The 17,286-nt window shown below is 43.7% G+C and overlaps 1 protein-coding gene across 5 annotated transcripts in view; it reads left to right on the top strand.

Moving 5' to 3' along the window:
• Positions 1-203: 203 nt before the first annotated feature.
• Positions 204-17,286, top strand: part of bcam (basal cell adhesion molecule (Lutheran blood group)) — a 50,276-nt gene continuing 33,193 nt past the window's right edge. For 3 of the 5 annotated variants that reach the window (XM_034873231.1, XM_034873229.1, XM_034873228.1), the window contains exon 1: positions 204-468. In XM_034873231.1, the coding sequence (XP_034729122.1) occupies positions 405-468 (64 nt within the window). In that variant the 5' untranslated portion in view covers positions 204-404. The remainder of the gene's footprint in view (positions 469-17,286) is intronic. The other 2 variants (XM_034873232.1, XM_034873230.1) reach the window with 1 other exon arrangement.

Below are 17,286 nucleotides of genomic sequence, written 5' to 3'. Positions count from 1 at the left end.
AATGAGAGAGCCTCGCGATAAAATCACTTTTAACTCTCTTTAAAGAAATCCTGCGGGCCCCAGTGGACCTACACGATTAGTCAAGCAGGTCTTTTCACTACAAGTGAGGTGGGGAGAGAGAGCCAGAGGAGGGGGTTGTATTGGGAGGGGGCTGGGTCACCTTTTGTGCAAACATATCAACCAAGAAGACTGCCATCAGCATCAGATTTCTCTGTCTGTGCGTGTGTGTGTGAGTGAGGGAGAGAGGCACTCCTTTTGCAGAGAGAGAGAGAAAGAGAGTGCGAGAAGTCCAGAAAGCTCTGGAGCATTAAAAGAAGAAAGAAGACTCGCTGCTGCCAGATTTTCACACTCTACAACCCAAAACAAAGTGAATACTTTTCCTTGAAAAAGTTAGAAAAGCGGCCATGGACGGCATAACATTTGGACGCGCGTCGCTCTTGTGCACCTTGCTGCTCTGGGCATTTCAAGGTAAGTCTCTTCGCTACATTGTTGAAATGACATACCCTGTCTAAGTAACTTTATACTGCGTCGGACACGGTGCTGGTTAGTTTTTCCATGGCTTTAGGCTGCAAATTTATACTTATATTCTTTCGAGTTCTTCCGAGTTAGGAGGTCCGCTGCTCACAGGTCACGACCAACCTGTCTGTAGCCTGCATGGTCAGACGCGTCACGCTGCTCACTAAGTTGTTCTACTTAAACATTTTGTAGCCTTCATTATGTTTAATCTTAATTGACGGCTGATGTTGAGCAATCTGTTAAACATAGTACGTTAGCGACACGCCGATAGCAGGTGGAGAACCGGCTTTATCCCGAAATCGACGTATCGATCGAGTCGGTTTGTTTTAACAGTGACCGTGGTAAACTGGTTTAAAAATAACACACACACACACACTCGGCATTAGCTGTCTGGTTTCGCAGCCCCGACCTACTGATAATAGGCTACACTGATGGGATTTTTTAAGCGTTATTGGCTCTTTGTAGTTGTGCGTAGTTGTCTCAGCTCCACACTTGAGTGCACTTGTTAGCGCACGGGACTGCGGCATATACCGTTATTTCCTCCGGACCCCGCTGCCAGTCCAATAAAGCCTAATACCAACCTACCTCAACAATGCAGCCACAACTGTCAAATAAATCACAGATTGAAAAATCACAATGGTCATTTGTAGATGAAGTGTAGGCGTATACATTTACTGATACGCCTACACCTACAAAAAAACAACTTCCTAATGTTTTGGACAAAACAATGTGAGAGACGTTAGGCTTTTATTTTGAAGACCATATTTGCGTCCATTCTCGTCCATGCTGCTACGTCTGGGTCCAGTTTCCAGCGCTTTGATGTCTGATCTACTGGATTTGCATTTCCTTTGCTGGCAACGCGCCTCACCCTCAGCGCCCCTGGGTGCTGCCAGAGACACTACGCCAATTTAAATTCAACTTGACTTCGGCATTAGGCATTATATGATCTAAATCAAAGAAAAGTTTTTTGGGATTACTGAACCTAACCAAGTTTTTATCCATTTAAGGAGTTGCTGTGGTGTCCTACAAGTTTTATTATTGACCCAGTTTTACATTAGCCATGGAGATTTATCTCCCTTGCTCTCTCTCTTGCTGCCCCATAAGGATTTACAGCGCCGCTAGTGAGATTATGGCTCTACTGTACTCTGGGCCATAGCACAACCTTCTGCATGGGCCCTGCAGAAAGGCGTTCTCTATGGGCCCTATCCACAGCTATACATCCTAGCATCTTTTTGGGCCCTCCTCACACGAGGGCCCTGGGTACGCAGTCCCTTTTCCACCCCCAGTCAGACACCCCTGACTGTACTTCATGGTGTTTTAAAACTGCTTTTAGTCTCACCGTGAACATGAACTTTTTTAATGCCCTTAACAGCTTGCTTGTTTGACGTTTGTATTTGTGTTTTTCACGTGTTTAACTTCAGCTGGTCCATTGAGACTGTGTGTGTGTGTCAAAATCAAATTTTCTATATTGCTTAACAGGCTTTTAAAAAAAAGTTATTTCTTATATATTGCCTTGTGGTTTGAAGCAGGATGAACTAAAGGGCGGGGCTGAAGTGCTATGGGGAAGGGAGGCCCCCCCCCCCCCCCTCTCTCTCTCTCTCTCTCTCTGTTTCTAGCAGGGGAAAAAATCTTTCACTGTACTCACTGCATGTTTTTCACTTCAATGCAAAGACATTTATTTTCACTTTATTAAAACACAGTATATATCGGTGACCCCCTCCAAGTTTACTTGGTTTAGCCATTCCCCTCCTTCCATCTCTGCTCTGCATACCACTTCACTCCCCAGAGCTCCATTTACGACTGCCTCCTCTTTGGCCTCAGGGACGGTTTTTGTGCTTTGCTGTCTGTCCTTCATGGAGCCCTTTTAACAGGTGCCTTACTAAAAAGGGCCCTGTAATTGATGGTAGCAGTGTAGATCACAAATCCCTCTGTACAGCTGTTGTGCATTAATTTAAAGGCTCAGATCTAGGGGCTAAGGTCCCCTCAATGTTGCCCTGAAGTCTGAGGGAAGGAAAGTCATTATTTCATTTCAGTGCTACACATGTTGATTTATTCTAAGAGAGAGTCTCTCTCTCTCTCTCTCTCTCAAGCATAGTTTTGTCTAATAATAGCAGCTCTTGTTGGGTCTTACTGGGATTCTGTCCCACAGACCCACATTATCACAATTACTAGTTGCACACTGGCAACTTCCAACTATGTCATTTCTGAGCAAAGAAGTGCACTAAATAGAACCACAGGACATGCAACACCTGAGGTGTTTGTTGTCTCCTGTAAGTGTGACAACATATTTCTTAGCATGTATGCCTGTATTTATGTATTTGTGACAACTGGATATGTGCTGCATGACAGCTTGGGGTGCCCCAAGGTGCTCAGCATGCCCAGGACCGCCCCTGACCCTTTGACCCGCTCACCCAGACATGTTGGTAAATGGCTCCTCTTCTGCGCTCCCGAGATGCCGTTACCTTTTCTGTCACAGCAAAGTTAGCAACAGTGGAAACAAGCTAAAACATAACTCAATTTTAGGTGTCTAAAGTTTGTGACAGCCTTCTAACCAAGTTAGATCCACTAGTTCTATGCAGATGTTGACACAAATACATTCTGACACTGTACACTCATAAGGTGGGTTACAAAATACAAAGTTAAATAAGGTAAGTCAAATACAACCTGTGTTTTTGGGGGAGTATTTCATTGAAGCAATAACCTCCTGTTCTCTCTGCCTTGGTTTCCCCTTAACCTAAATTATGGACGTTTTGGAGGGTAAAAAGAACAAAGTGACATTAAGGTAAGGAGACAAAAGGAGAGTTAAATGTCAGATGAGTTTGAGCTAAACTGTAGAGACTCCAAAGTGTTCAGGAACCGGCGGAAACAATTGTAGTGACAAGCATCAGCTGAGTTCAAGGTGTTAAAGTCTAACACGCAGCGTCGGCCTCTTTGTCTATCGCCTCCTTAAGTCCCACAGTCATTTCCTCACTTTTCATTTCTGTCCCCCCTGCCAGCACAGCATCCAAGGTGCACCCCTGGAGACGTCTGTAATTATTATGGTATTAGGCCAGAAAAAGAGTTGTTTAGCCACGAGGGGATAAGCCAGGGGACCTCTTTTACAGTCGTCCGTTTTAGTCTTTTGCAAGCAAATACGTGTGCATTCTTGGGGGAATGAAAAATACTAACAAGTATGCACAGGTAGTATACATTCACTGACCGGGAAGGCTACACTTGCAACCACAAGTTAACACACATGCCGACACAACATGTGAATGGAAGCACATACACCTAGAGCCCCTGCAGCATTCTGGTGTTATGCCACATCGGAAACCTTAGCTCATCAGAGTGAGTGACATATTGATAGTGGTTGCTTTTGGAGAGCCAGTCTGTGTTTCCCCCCTTTTCATTTTGGCTTTTAGAGGAGCACGGCGAATGGTGGGGCTGTAATTATTGAGGCAAATCATTCCTCCCTGTGTGTTTGTGAACATGTGTGACAGAGACGGAGGAGAGCACTGAGACGGAATTAGTTGCATACCTCCGGACACGTTGGAGCTCGCTCTGTAATGTGTGTGTTTGTTTGTTGTCACTTCAAATTCTATGCACGAGGGCTTCCTTTCTGGCTTTTAAACCCCCTCTCACTGCAAGTCGCCGGCAGTAATCCACGTACAAACAAGTTGCCACAATGCGGCATCTATCTCACCAACAGGAGGTTATGTTCTAGGTGCGAAAGCTGGAGTCTGTTTACAGCCAGGGTGCATTCTTGTGGTTTGATCGGGTTTCACTCAGCCAAAAAAACCAAGGGACCCCAGTTACACATTGGTCAGTTAAACTAAAGGGCATGTTGTGGTTGGCTTGTGTTAGAAAGTCCATTTAGGAATCACTAAGCTCTAAAAAGGCAATTTGAGCTCAGCCAGTTTTTCACACCAGTGTTTATTATTTGCAGTGAATGTCACATTCAAATCAGTTAAAGCAGTTTAATAGCACACTGATGTTTGCTATAGAGATGTTCCGATATCGATACTGGTCGGATCGGTATTGCCTCCGAGGCTGCCTAAAACGCTGGCATTGGAATCTGGAAGTACCGACGTTTATGCACCGATCCGATACCACGTAATTAAGCCCTAAAAAAAATGTACGTTAAAGTAGTTTATTTACCTTCTTTTTCCGTTATGACTGACTGTCAAACTGCATAATATAACAAAGTTCTGTGGCATTCATTGTTTGTTCATGTTTCACAAAGAGTTTAACGTGAGCCAGACCAACAACAAAGACAGAATTCATATCACATCCATACAGTTGTTAAAACATAATGAAATATGTGACACACTGGTATCGGATCAGCAAATATGCAAGTAAAAAATAATCTTGGACCATCTCTAGTTGGCTGGTGAGCCAGCAATCAGCAGCGGTAGGCAATTGGGCGTCAGCAGATGGTAGGTTCCATGCACGTGGTTAATCCTTGTTGGAAGTCAGTTAGCAAGAAGGATGAATGGTTCACAGCGGAGACGGAAACGTTGATCCCCTTTTGCTTTTTCATCCTCGTGTCCCCACGAAAGCAACAGAAGAGCTGCAGCCAAAGCTGTGATTACACACACTTCCACAGGAACTCGTACATAAGCAGAAGATGTATTTCTCCAGATTAGCTGTGTCTATTTTTCCATCTCTTTTGATGTTTGTCTTGTCTGTTGCTTTGTCTTAGGTTGTCTCTCTTTCACACTACCTTGTCTCTTTTTTGGCCTTTTTTCAATGATGCTTGAAGTTTTGGTCATGTCCACCTGGTTTGTGCCTGTGTTTGCTTGCTGTGATTTACCATGTTGTCTTTGACTGTATAGACCACTGGGCTTTTGTACATGGTTCACAGCTAATAACCCTGCATAGCATCAGCAAGGTATCCCGCTCTCTTTTAGTGGGAGAAGGCTCTGTTTGCTTTAAGGCCCACCCCTAGAGACCTTCCTTGGCACATTTATGGCAACTATTGATGATTTTAAAATAAGAAGGGCCGTCCTCTCCCACTTGGCATGTTCACTGTTTCTCACTTACTAAAGAACACATTCCAGTAGGGTCTGTCTCTGACACTGTCTGTGTTTGAATTACAATTTAAAGTTTTCAAAAATTGTTGTGTACAGTACACACATTGTCATGAGAAGAGAGAGAACAGTGGAAAAGAAGCTGGCTAGAAGTTGTTTGGGTTTCATCGTTTGCTTTGAGGATGCTGTCTTGTCAGTAGTGGGAGTTGTAGGAAATAAAGGACGGAAGCAGAGAGAAAAGGACAGACAAAGAGAGATCAAGGGATGGGATAAGAGATGATTACAGCTGACTGTGGCGGATCCGCTGGGCAGTCTTTTTCTTGTCTCGGGGGAGGATGGTCTTCAATTGCAGCCTTGAAAAGAGGCTACATGTCTCTGTATGTGTGTCCTTGTGGTGGTGGTGGTGGTGGGGGGGGGAAATTCAGGGATGGAACAAAATTGAAAATTCACAAAGCTCTTTCTGGAGAGTAGGTTAAGTGCTGCCAATCCATTTAGCAGGAGAGTGCTGTAGCAAGATGCGGATAAGAGCCTCTGTTTCTATATGTGTTTTTTGTAGGAATTCACAAAGTAGCAGGATTGGCTTTGGCTTTCTTAGCCACGCGCTGTACAAATAGAAATACGATGGCCTACATCTTTTGTGTATTCTCATCTTGTGTCCAGCTGTTTTAATCAATCACATAGCATGCAAAGGGGGGGGGGGATAAACCGAACAAAAGCTATACAGGCCGAGATAGCAGCAGTGAGGATCAGACAGGAGGGTTTTGTCGGGATTGAGGGATACCAATTAGGAATGGGGAATGTCTTGAAAAAAGCATGGATCTGTGGCCAAGGAGATAATTTTCCTGGCAGCGGAAAAGAAATCCTAACCCCTGCGCCCCTCCAACCCTAAACCTTCCATCTGACTGTTGGCTGGCAGAGAGTCCTCTGGGAGCCCTGCAAGCTGTTGCTTTTCAGACATCAACAGTTGCCTCAGCAGCAGTTGTTGAGTGCACCCCACCAAAGAAACCCCCCCCAACCCCCATCAGACACACACACACACACGTTCCATTATCACCTCACTTTCTCACACCACTGGCTTGGCCTGTTGTGGGGATAAAAAGAGAATGTTTGCTTTGAATGCATCCCTAATTTAACTTGTTTGTCCTTTTGTTGTTTGAGTGTTCATTCGACGTGCTTCTTGAAAAATGACTGTACATGATTTGAAACACTTCCCATGCTACTGAGGTACAACTTTAGGCCTGCAGACAAATATTTGAACTGACCTCTGACCCAGTCAAGGGATTCTTTTCCTCCCTTATCGCTAACACATATTGATAACCAGAAGAGGGTGACTTAAAGTTCACTAGGCTGCAGGATGTTCTGCGTTTACATATACGTGTATCGGCGAATGTGCTCAAACCAGTGTCACAAAGGCAGGTCACTGCCATTGCTCTTCTCTCAGGAACAACTTTTCCTGTCCAATCTCCCCTTGCCATCTGTCGGAGAACATTCCTGCGCCTTCCCGACTTTAATCTAGTTAATGGTTAAGCAGCCGTGGTTAACCTCTCCAGTGACGCTGGTCACTGTTTGACAATGAGATGCTTTAACTGTTCCGGGGGGACCTGGGAGACAGGAGTGGGAACATTAATTCTCCATGCTGGGAAGGAAGAGGAGGAACAGTGGTTGGAGGAGGGGAAAGTGTTTGTGTGTGAGGAGATATTTGTGTTACAGCACCCTAATGAACTTGTCATCTTATGTCAGTGTTCTGTGTGTTGGACATTCCCCATTGTGACTTCATGTCTGTTTGTGTGAGAAAAGGGGGGGGCTCCCCACATTACTGAGAGCTAGGCCAGAGTGTCATCACTAAACAGATCCAGTGTCAGTTTGCAGGGCTTACTCGCCTAAGGACATAACCCGTCTTTGTTTTATTGAGGCTTCGCTTACCTGAGCCCCTCTGAAACAACGACCACAGCACTAAAGTTCCCTTTGCTCCTCTGCCTGTGTGAACTTGACTTTGAAAGAGGAGTAGAGGAGTAAAGTTACCATGCACTGACTGTTAATATTCTCCTCAAGTCACATACTGTTCTTAACTTTAGTTTGAGTCTTTTTATTTCTTACTTTCTTACATTTCTCCCTGGAATTTGCTTGTCAATCTCTTAACCCCACCATCACTGTTTTTCTTCTATGCATCGCTCACACTAATCTTTCTCTCCTCCTCTTCTCCCTTGTCTTAACCTCCATCCGTCATCTGTCTGTCATCGCTCCCAGCGACCGGAACAAAATACATGCATCCTCCCGACCATGTGTTGTCTAATCATCACAGTAGCCTTAACAGAAGAAGCCACTAAAAGCAGGGTGTCTCAAATCCTTGGTGATTCTGAGCTTATTTATTTTTGAGTGACAGTTCAGCTACTGGCAACAATCGAGCCAGAAGATTAAGTCACTTCCCACTGGTGTAACAGTATTTATAAAGTTGCATCTGTATGATAGAAGGCACATTAGTGTCTTTTGCAGAGCCATTTTGCCAAGTGTATTTCCCCCCAATTTGTTTATAATCATTTGGGAAAGCTGGATCTCCTGTGTTGTTCCATCAGTTGTGTTCATTTTCCGGTAATACTATGAGAGTCAAGTTTCATAGCTTCCTTTTGATTCAGTCTGGCAGGAAAAAGTACAAGCTTGCTCCCGGCCTATATAAATATTTAATCCAAAATCAATGCCTTTCAATTGGGTTATGACTCCATCAGGCTAAATGATTCCCAATTACATGTCTGTGTAATCTGCCAAACAACAAACATGATGGATAGTTATTGTGGGGATAATGTTAGACTTACAGAGTGCCTAACTGATTTAGCTTCTTGTTATTAAGGGATAAAGTAATTATAACCCCAATGTTTTGCATCGAGAGCATCTTGCATTCTACCCTGGAAGGCATATTGCAGCAACAAGATTAAATTTCGTTAACAATTATTCAAACCGAATGATTATCAAGCAGAAGTCCGGCGTTGAACAAACTGTACTGTGCTGAGGTGACTATGGTAGAGATTGGGTCTTTCCTGGCTGCCTCATGGAGTGTTGAGAGAGGCTGAGAGGTTTTGGACAGGCAGCTTGGAGGATCCCCTTTGATCCCATTCCCCACTCACAGCACACACACTTCAAGATATGTCTCCGTGGAGAATGATGAAAGATGCACCGACTCCACATGTCAATTAGCAGTTTGGTAGAGTGTGTGTGTGTGCCTGTCCATTGAAAGCAGTGTGTGAGGGAGGGGTTGGTTAATGGCAGGGGCAGAGAGGACACATGTTCAATAATAAGGCCTGACAAAAGGGGAAAGGCAGCGGGAGGGAGGATGGGAGGAGGATGGGAGGATGATGGAGCACTCCAGTATGTCACTGCTTTTCATTATGTCTCGCTTCTATTTATGGCTGGAAATCAATATTTATACATTAATATCAATATATTAATAGAAACAGTGAAATATATCACAAATGACCATGTCATGTATAAAATAATTCATTTTAGTTTGCAAGCATTGGATTTATGCTGCAACGTATGATTCTTTTCATTATTGGTTAGCTCAATTCAGTTTGACCTTTTTCCCAGAAGGGCGATTTGTATGCACCAGAAAGACATCACATGATAATATACAACACAAACCACACAACAATTTACACAATAAAACAGCAATAAACATATCAGCATCAACCTGAGTTTAACAATGAATAGTTGCAGAGTTGTGTTTGAGTCATAATGAGACTAAAAAGAACTACAAAAACCTCAGGCAATAGATAATGATACTAAAGATTAATGAATACAGGGATCAGTGATGTAAGCAAAGGCTATCTCCTCCTCTTAGCTGATAGCCTGAATAGAACTGATTATTGTTTGATGTAAAAGATTAGAAAAAGTTTTCAAATGTCTTCTGTTGTCCGGCCAACAATCCAAAACCCCCAAAATATTAATTTAAACAACAATAAGACACCATTAATGGATTTAAGGCATTGTTGTTGAATTTGGACTACTTTGTGAATAAATGTAATAAATAATCTACCATCCCAATATGATACCATTGAAAGTCAATAAACTCCAATACTGAAGGATCACTCACTGGTAAAGAAGCATAACTGAACTGCATGGATCCTGTTAATCCTGGGTTTATAGACTATGGGTGGATACTTGACTGATATACTCTATGAATGTATGAGTATAGCTTTTCTTCTAATACTGACCTCTAATGTTAGAGACAGCATGAAAGCAAAGTGTATACCACTCAACTGTGTTCATCTCAAATCATAAAGTGCCTCGCCTCATGCATGCTGTAGTACTAGGACTCCTCACCGCAGCACTTTTTAGATGTAGGTTTTAGTGAGATCCTCTCTGCACCTGAACAAGGCTACATTGTTAGGACATTCCTGTAGGCTGTCGGAATTCAGGTATTAATACTGGGCTGATTATCCTCACAGCAGAGAGAGGGAAAAGGAGAGGAAAGTAGGGAGAGAGGAATGGATAGGAAGTATAGATTGAAGGGAATGGAGGAGGGCAGCACGTTGAGGGCTGACGAACGGGGGTACTCGTCGATGGTTAAACCATTTGTGACGCGCACACACGCATGAACACATATATGTACGATGGTGCTTAAGTATGTCAACGCGTTTTTCCATCTACATACTTGTGAGAAGGGGTGTCTGGGTATTTGAATGTGTGTCTGGAATGCATACCCTATTAACTGAACTAACCCTGCAGCATGTGTGACCGTGTGACAAATCAGAGGGTAAGCTGTGGGTGTGGGACAGGACCCGGCTGTGTGTGTGGGCATCCGTCACTTGGAGCAGTCAGGGCTCTTAGGAGCATGTGAACATTACTGAAACCCCTATGTGAACTGGAATCCGGACTTAACAGATTTTATAAATAAGTGTGTGTGTGTGTGCGTGCGCGTGTTTGCGTCCAATCGCTGGCAGTACCAGACGGCGACGGGACAGGGGTGGACTTGTAGGAGAGCCCACCACTACACTTGGGGGGCCTCACATTCACATGACTAGAAACATCGCTTGTTAGACACATTTATTAGAGGGTCTTTATGTCAAAATGATGTCTGAAGTTAATATTTTTGTCAAAAAATGGGGAGGTCAAGCTTTTGTCTCTTGTATTTCTCGTAACAATAGCTTCACTATTTCCTGTATTTCTCTACTTGTTCTTATCCCTATATTTATCTTACTTTCTCCTAAATCGGTGGTAGTTCCTTTTCCTGTTTGCATTGTATCATATGTGCCACCATGGTTGTGGTTCCTGGTTTGCCAGCTGGTGGTGCATCATACAGACTGTCAGAATTGGAGCCTGCTCTCTTTGGCAAGGAAGTTAGCAAGGTAAAGCCAGCCAAAAAATCTACCATCCACTGCCTACACCCTTTTCTGTAGCCCCTCACCCACACACACTCCCCACCTCGCCCCATCTGTTTGTGTGGGTGGGTCTGTGTGTGTGTGTGTGTGGGTGTGTGTGTGTGTGTGTTTGGCGCTGGTTTGGGGGCAGTTGGTCTAACGGTTCAGAAGAGCATTCAAACTGGGCCCGCTATCGGCATGACAGGGCACACAAAGTCAAAGCCCAGTCTGCAGCAGTGACCCTTCACTAATGCAGACTTCATAGGTAGATCAGTGAGAGATGCTTCATGCTAGTTTCAGTTTGAGGAAACGTGGACCTTATGGTTACATTGGTACCAGCCAAACAATGACAAACTTGTATTCCTGTGGCTACCCACCTGTTTTCTCCTCCCTCGCTTCAGCTGTATCCAAGTATCCGAACATTACCTCCCGCCCTTCATCGAGCACTTTCTCATCATCCCTCCCACACTGTGCTTCTCTCTCTTTTTAGTCTTCTCCCATTGGGGAGATTTAGCATTTTTTGTCGGACAAAGGAAATGGTGGCAGTGACTAAGAAAGAGGAGAGGCAGCTTGACGGTCATGGACTTGAGATTGTGTTTCATGTGTTCACTTCCAACACTGTCTGCACTTTTTTCTCACAATGACCTCATTTCTTCCTTTCACTGTCTCCTCACCCTTCCCTGTTTTTGATACTTTCACCTAATTCCAGTTCCTCTTGTGTTCGTGGTTTCTATTCTCACTAGTGCTATTACTCCACGCCACTCTCCGTTGATCATTCGATTTCTTATACTACATCCCGCTGCCTGCTTCTCTCTCTCTCTGCTGTTCGTGTCAGTCTGCTCCCACACGACTATGTGGTCAGAGCCCTGGCAGTGGATTATGAGTCAGTTGACTCACAGAGGGCAGCCAAAGCCTCCAGTACAAACATGAGACAATATTCAAATGATTGGCTGTTTGGCTCTGGACCGTGGAAACAAGCCTCCATATCAGCTTGAGCCAGGCTCGGTCCACAGGTTTGCCCATAAACCATATTAGCCAGTAACACACTGCAGTGCTTCTGTTTGTTTGCAACAGCTGCTTCTGGTGGAGTACAATCCAAAATGGAACAATGTATCAGATAAATACAGAAGCTGCTATCGGTTGTTTTGACATAAGGTCATTATGAATGTGGGTGGGATGAGGAGATTGAATTTCAGAAATCAGATTTCTTTTTTTTTTCTCAGTGGCTGGCGAGAAATGTCTGACCATGGGTGAGTTTAGCAAGTTTTGAGTCCTCAATTCCTGTGTCTGTTCTCAACAGAAAAATAACTACAACTTGGGCAAATAGTGCAAACCTAGAGCACAGTCAATGCAGTTCCCTGCTGTAGTTGTTTAATCTGCAGATAAAATGGTTGCATTTGTATATGTAACATCTTGCATGGTGCTCAATGTGCGGCAGAGCTCCTATATGTGGCCACTTATTTTCAAAATATCATAAATGAAGTAACCGGTTGGTGTGATTTATGACAAGAGGGGGTTGAGCATCTGAGTTCCCGCATACTAAATCTATATCTTTCCTCTCCAATCTGGGGAGAACATTTTCCTCTGTCTACTGGGTCTTCCGATCCCAACTGCCTTCACTTGTGCATGGCTGAAACTTAAGTCGGAGTGTTACCTCCACCTGTTTTGCCTGCCACCTCAGCCTGTGGTTCTCAGCTCATTATAGAGATATGGGGATACAGGGTTGGCTTTTCTACCCCCCAGCTACCTTTCTTCTTGAAGATGGAGAGCTGAAGTCATGGAAAATTCTGGAGCTCTGCTGATGATAGACAGCTTCCAGGTTTCCTGTCCGTCAACTTGGCTTACTTCTTTTCCACATTCTTCAGCTCCCAGTTACTTATTTCTTCTCACCTCATCTTGTATTTGACAGACCCCCCCCCCCCCCCCCCCCCCCCCCCCCCCCCATCCCCCTTCCTGTCCTTTCCGTTCTTCCCTCACTCTACCCTTTCCTGCCCACATACCTGTAAGGACACGCTTTTGCCTGTCTCTGCAAACCCCTCTCAAACACCCTCACCACCATAAATGTCAAAATTCGCCCAAGGGCAACCAAACCCAACTGCAGAATGTGTGTAATTCTAACCCAGGTATTACCAAAGCACACTGTTCTCAAATGACATTTGGTGACACAGACTCAGAGGACAGTCTTCAAGAAAAACTCACATTGGTGACTCACATAACAACAAAAAATATTCTGGACACGTAAATTGAACAGCTTTCTCATACTCTAAGTCATCTGTGCCTTTGGTAAAAAAAAATCTTTCCTGAAGAGGCCGGTGTTTTTGGACGCAGTGTTATGAATAATGAATGAATGATGCTGATGGGAGGTCCAGCTACGCAGCGCACCACCGCCACAGCCTTTAAGTTCATCTAATGAAACAAGTTCAATGGTATCATGTTTGCTTTTATCTCCATCTTGTTTCCTTTCTCTCTCCATCCCCCACTCTTGAATGAAAAGCACAGGCTGACAGCTTTGAATATAGTCATATGATCACAGATGTCCAGTTATATAGAGGTTGCATTTCCTTTCACCCCTCTCTTGTTATTTCCCCTTTTCCATTTTCTTTCTCTCTCTCTAGCCCCTTTGGTTAAATTAAAGTGACTTATTTTCATAAGGATTTCTCGCATTTGTGTCACGTTCAAAAATGCCTGAAAAGGTGAAGAATGGTCTCCTGCCCACTACCCTCTATTTAACCCCACCCCCTCTCCTCTCCTCTCTTCCATACCATTCCCTTCGTCCTCCTTGTTTCTTCTTCTCTAAATACCCATCCATGCTTCTACCTTAACTCTCCCTCCCTCTGCCTCTGTGTGCTCAAACGTCTCCACATTATTACCAGATGCTTGAAGATGGAGGAGGTGGATGAGATGGTGCCAGGGTAGCAGAGGTGCCGATAGCTAAGCTTCAACACTTCTACAAACATCCAGAAGCCTCCTACACACACACACACACACACACACACACACACACACACACACACACACACACACACACACAGAACCTTCTTGCTGGGCTTCCCACCGTATGATGTTTTATTTCCTCCATTATCCTAAACAACCAGCACTTGCAACTCCTGCCTGGACCATCTGCTCTTGTAAATAATTACAACGAGACTCTACTTGGACAGAGTTGTTTTTAGGCTTAAGCTTGGTGAACATCCCCTTGACTGTATTTCACTTATTTTTTATCTAAGCAGGGCAAGACTTATCCTAAACTCGTGTTTTAGGCTAGTATAAATGCATAGACTTGTATCAACTCAACACTCAGTTAAGGGGAACAAAACTCTCCATACTCTGTGGTATGCAGTTGCCATGATTAGAGTTATCCAGGGACACCCTGACACACTCCTTTTGTATGCTCCTTTTTTTCTTTCATCTTGGTATGCTGGCAATCAGCATTGCATCTTCATGCCAGTTTTGCCACACTGGCTTTTATCCTCCCTCTCCTTCCTATCAGCATCTGTCATTCTTGAAATGCCTGCCTGTCAGACTCCACCTTCTTGACATTACTTGTTTTTTTTTCTTTTCTCAGTTACTCCGTTTTATTTGACGTTGTTGTCTTGACTGGACACGCAGTTTGTGTATTTGCATAAGAATGGAGGCATAGAGGCGCAGGATTTTATACCTTTTCTTTTCTTGTTTTTGGCCAGTGGTATCTATAATGGACAAAATAAATTTCAGTTTAACTCATTTACTTGCAAGTGTTTATTATTTCATCCTCTGTTTTGGGGTTATTTTTATGAATAATTTAGTTTGTAAAATATGTAATGCAGAGCCCATGGTTGAATTTCTTGTTATGTCTACTAATTGGTCAAAATTCAAATACAGCATATACAATTTATTTACGATATATTTAATTTCTCACATTTGAAAATCATTTTTGCTTAATCGATTATCAGAATTCTTGTCCATTCATTTCCTTTCAATCGAGTGTATCTTTTTACTCACACTCTTTCTTTGTCACCAAGGCGTTCCTTTGGTTTTCAGTGGCCAGTCAAAGATGCACCGTCACTTACCTAAACTGGACAAGCCCCAATATTGATGTCAGTGGGAAATGTAGAACTTATGGAATTGTACATTTGAATCAGAGTGAATGATTGTGTGTGAGTGAATGTGAGTGAGTGTCTGTGTGTGTGGAATACCAAGCATAACCTAGGGTCACAAGCCCATCTGGTGTTCTATCTCCATGGGAGGCCAACTGCGTCAAACGTTAGCATATAACATTGGGTATGTACACTTCAAAGGAAAGCAGGAGTTGATGTTATCTTTGTCCTGTGTTTGTTGCATGGACACTGTGTGAGCAGAGGAAGTTGGGGCCCTGACTGGGTCAAAATTAGCTTTGGGATTGCCCTGGGTTAGAGAACAGAGTGCGAGTTGTTGAGGCTAAATTGCATGTCCCTAACAATTGTTGTCGGAGCTTATTTAACTCTACCAATGGAGATGTCCCACCTGCCACTAAGGGGTTGATTCTACCGTGTGATGCATGTTTCCATATATGGACCTACCCTGTTCAAGTGGGCGTGGCACATTGGGGTTCCCCAGGATAAAAGAACCACGGACGTGCAGCGTGGTCGTGCACAAAGAGACCATACTGCATACTCCATACTGCCTTTGTTCACAAGCCCCTTTCCTCGTGCAACTTAGAATTGTAAAGTAATAGGCAATAAAATAATATTCATGCATCAAGAAAACTCTTCACATTGGAATCTTTCCTTGTACTTAACACAAGTGTTTGGTGAGGGAGTAGAGGGTATTACTATGTTTACCCCCCCCCCCCCCCCCCCCCCCCTCACTCGTCTTTGTCTGTTTCTCCATCCTTGACGACGTCCCACTGTTTTTGTCTGTTTATTTTTGACTTTGCTGTCTCTTCCAGCAAACCCTTCAGCCCTTACCTGCCTCTGCCCCACCTCTCCTTCCACACATCTTCATCAGCCCCCAGTGATTCTATCTCCCATCTCCCGGAATTGCAGGTCTATGCAGGTTGAGACGCGTGTTGTTTTGTCTCTCTTGGGTTTCGCACATTCCAGATATTATCACCTGGCTTCAGTTAGCTTAGCTGATAACCATCTAGACGGTGAAGTCAGTCACTTAGCAGACAGTGACGGACGTTGTCCTCCGTGTCAGGCAAGGTGCCCACACCAAGGCCTGAACAAAATATCATCCTCGTGTTAGATGCCCATGTTGTGATCTTCTCAGATAACTTTGGCCTCCTGTCTGTTATATTTTTCAGTTTTGCTTTGCAAAGTCAAAATGAGAACGAATGTTGAATATTTAAATCTTAGCTTCATTTCCCTAATTGTTTCATATGTTGCCTCCCATTTCTTTTCTAATCACACAATTAGAGCTATGAATAATAATATAATCAAGCATTAATGAATGTGAAAAATGTACTGGGAGCAGATTGGAATATTATGAGAGTTGGAATAATGCAACTTTGGAAAGTCTCTGGTGAGCCTTGATGTGTAAATGAGTTAGACGTTTTCGGTGTCTTATTCAGAGAAATGTCCAATTTATGTGACGTGTCTTCATGAATGTATGAAGTAAAATTATTCATGGCTGACATTTCCTCTAGTTTCATTTTCAAGCGCTCTCTTTAGAACTATTGTTTTTTCAGACAACTCAAGGACGGTGTTCTCGTTGTCTGTTTATTTCTGTGACTGCTTCTGTGCGTACCTATGTCTATCAATCCACCTCTAATCCAGCCTCGGGCTTCTGTCCCCTGCAGACTCGATGTCAGCAACCTGACTTTGATGTCAAGCCACAATTTATTTGTCTGTCTCTGTGGACTCCCCTGCTGTCCACATAATGTCAGGCAATCAATAATAATGTGCCCTACCTATCCACCCCGCCTGTCCACTGCTTTAGTTATTCACCCCCTGGCCTGCGCTGTTCAAATCTCTGACCTGCCTTTGAAAAAAAAAAAACTCTAGCCCATTCTTCCTACTACTACTAATAATGCCTGTCTAGCTATGACAATAATATCTGTCTGTTCCCGTGGTAACACACAGCCCCCCCCCCCCAAAAAAAAGCATAGACAACCTACTACTCCTCTCCTTTTGTTTAAAGAAAAATAAATAGGCTCCTTCTTATGGAAACGGATCAGGAGATGGAGGGTTGAAGATGGATAAGCATATAAAAAGAGTGGATGGCTCAGCTGTTTGTTCATGAATATGTTTAGTGCCCCCCCCCCTTCTCCACCTCTAACCACCGCTGTGTTTCTGTGGAGGTGATAGAGAATGGGAGAAGACAGGTGTGCCATTATGGCACAGATTAGCGAAGAATGCTAGAAGGTTAACACAGCTGAGAGTTAGCTAACTCCAATGCATATTTGTGTGCGCCTGCGAGCTCATATTCCCTTGGGTTTAGGTTCAAATATG

Source organism: Etheostoma cragini, chromosome 6 (genome assembly GCF_013103735.1).
Source record: "Etheostoma cragini isolate CJK2018 chromosome 6, CSU_Ecrag_1.0, whole genome shotgun sequence".
NCBI lineage: Eukaryota > Metazoa > Chordata > Actinopteri > Perciformes > Percidae > Etheostoma > Etheostoma cragini.
Note: the sequence above shows the minus strand (reverse complement) of the source record. Positions and strands in the feature narration are given on the sequence as shown.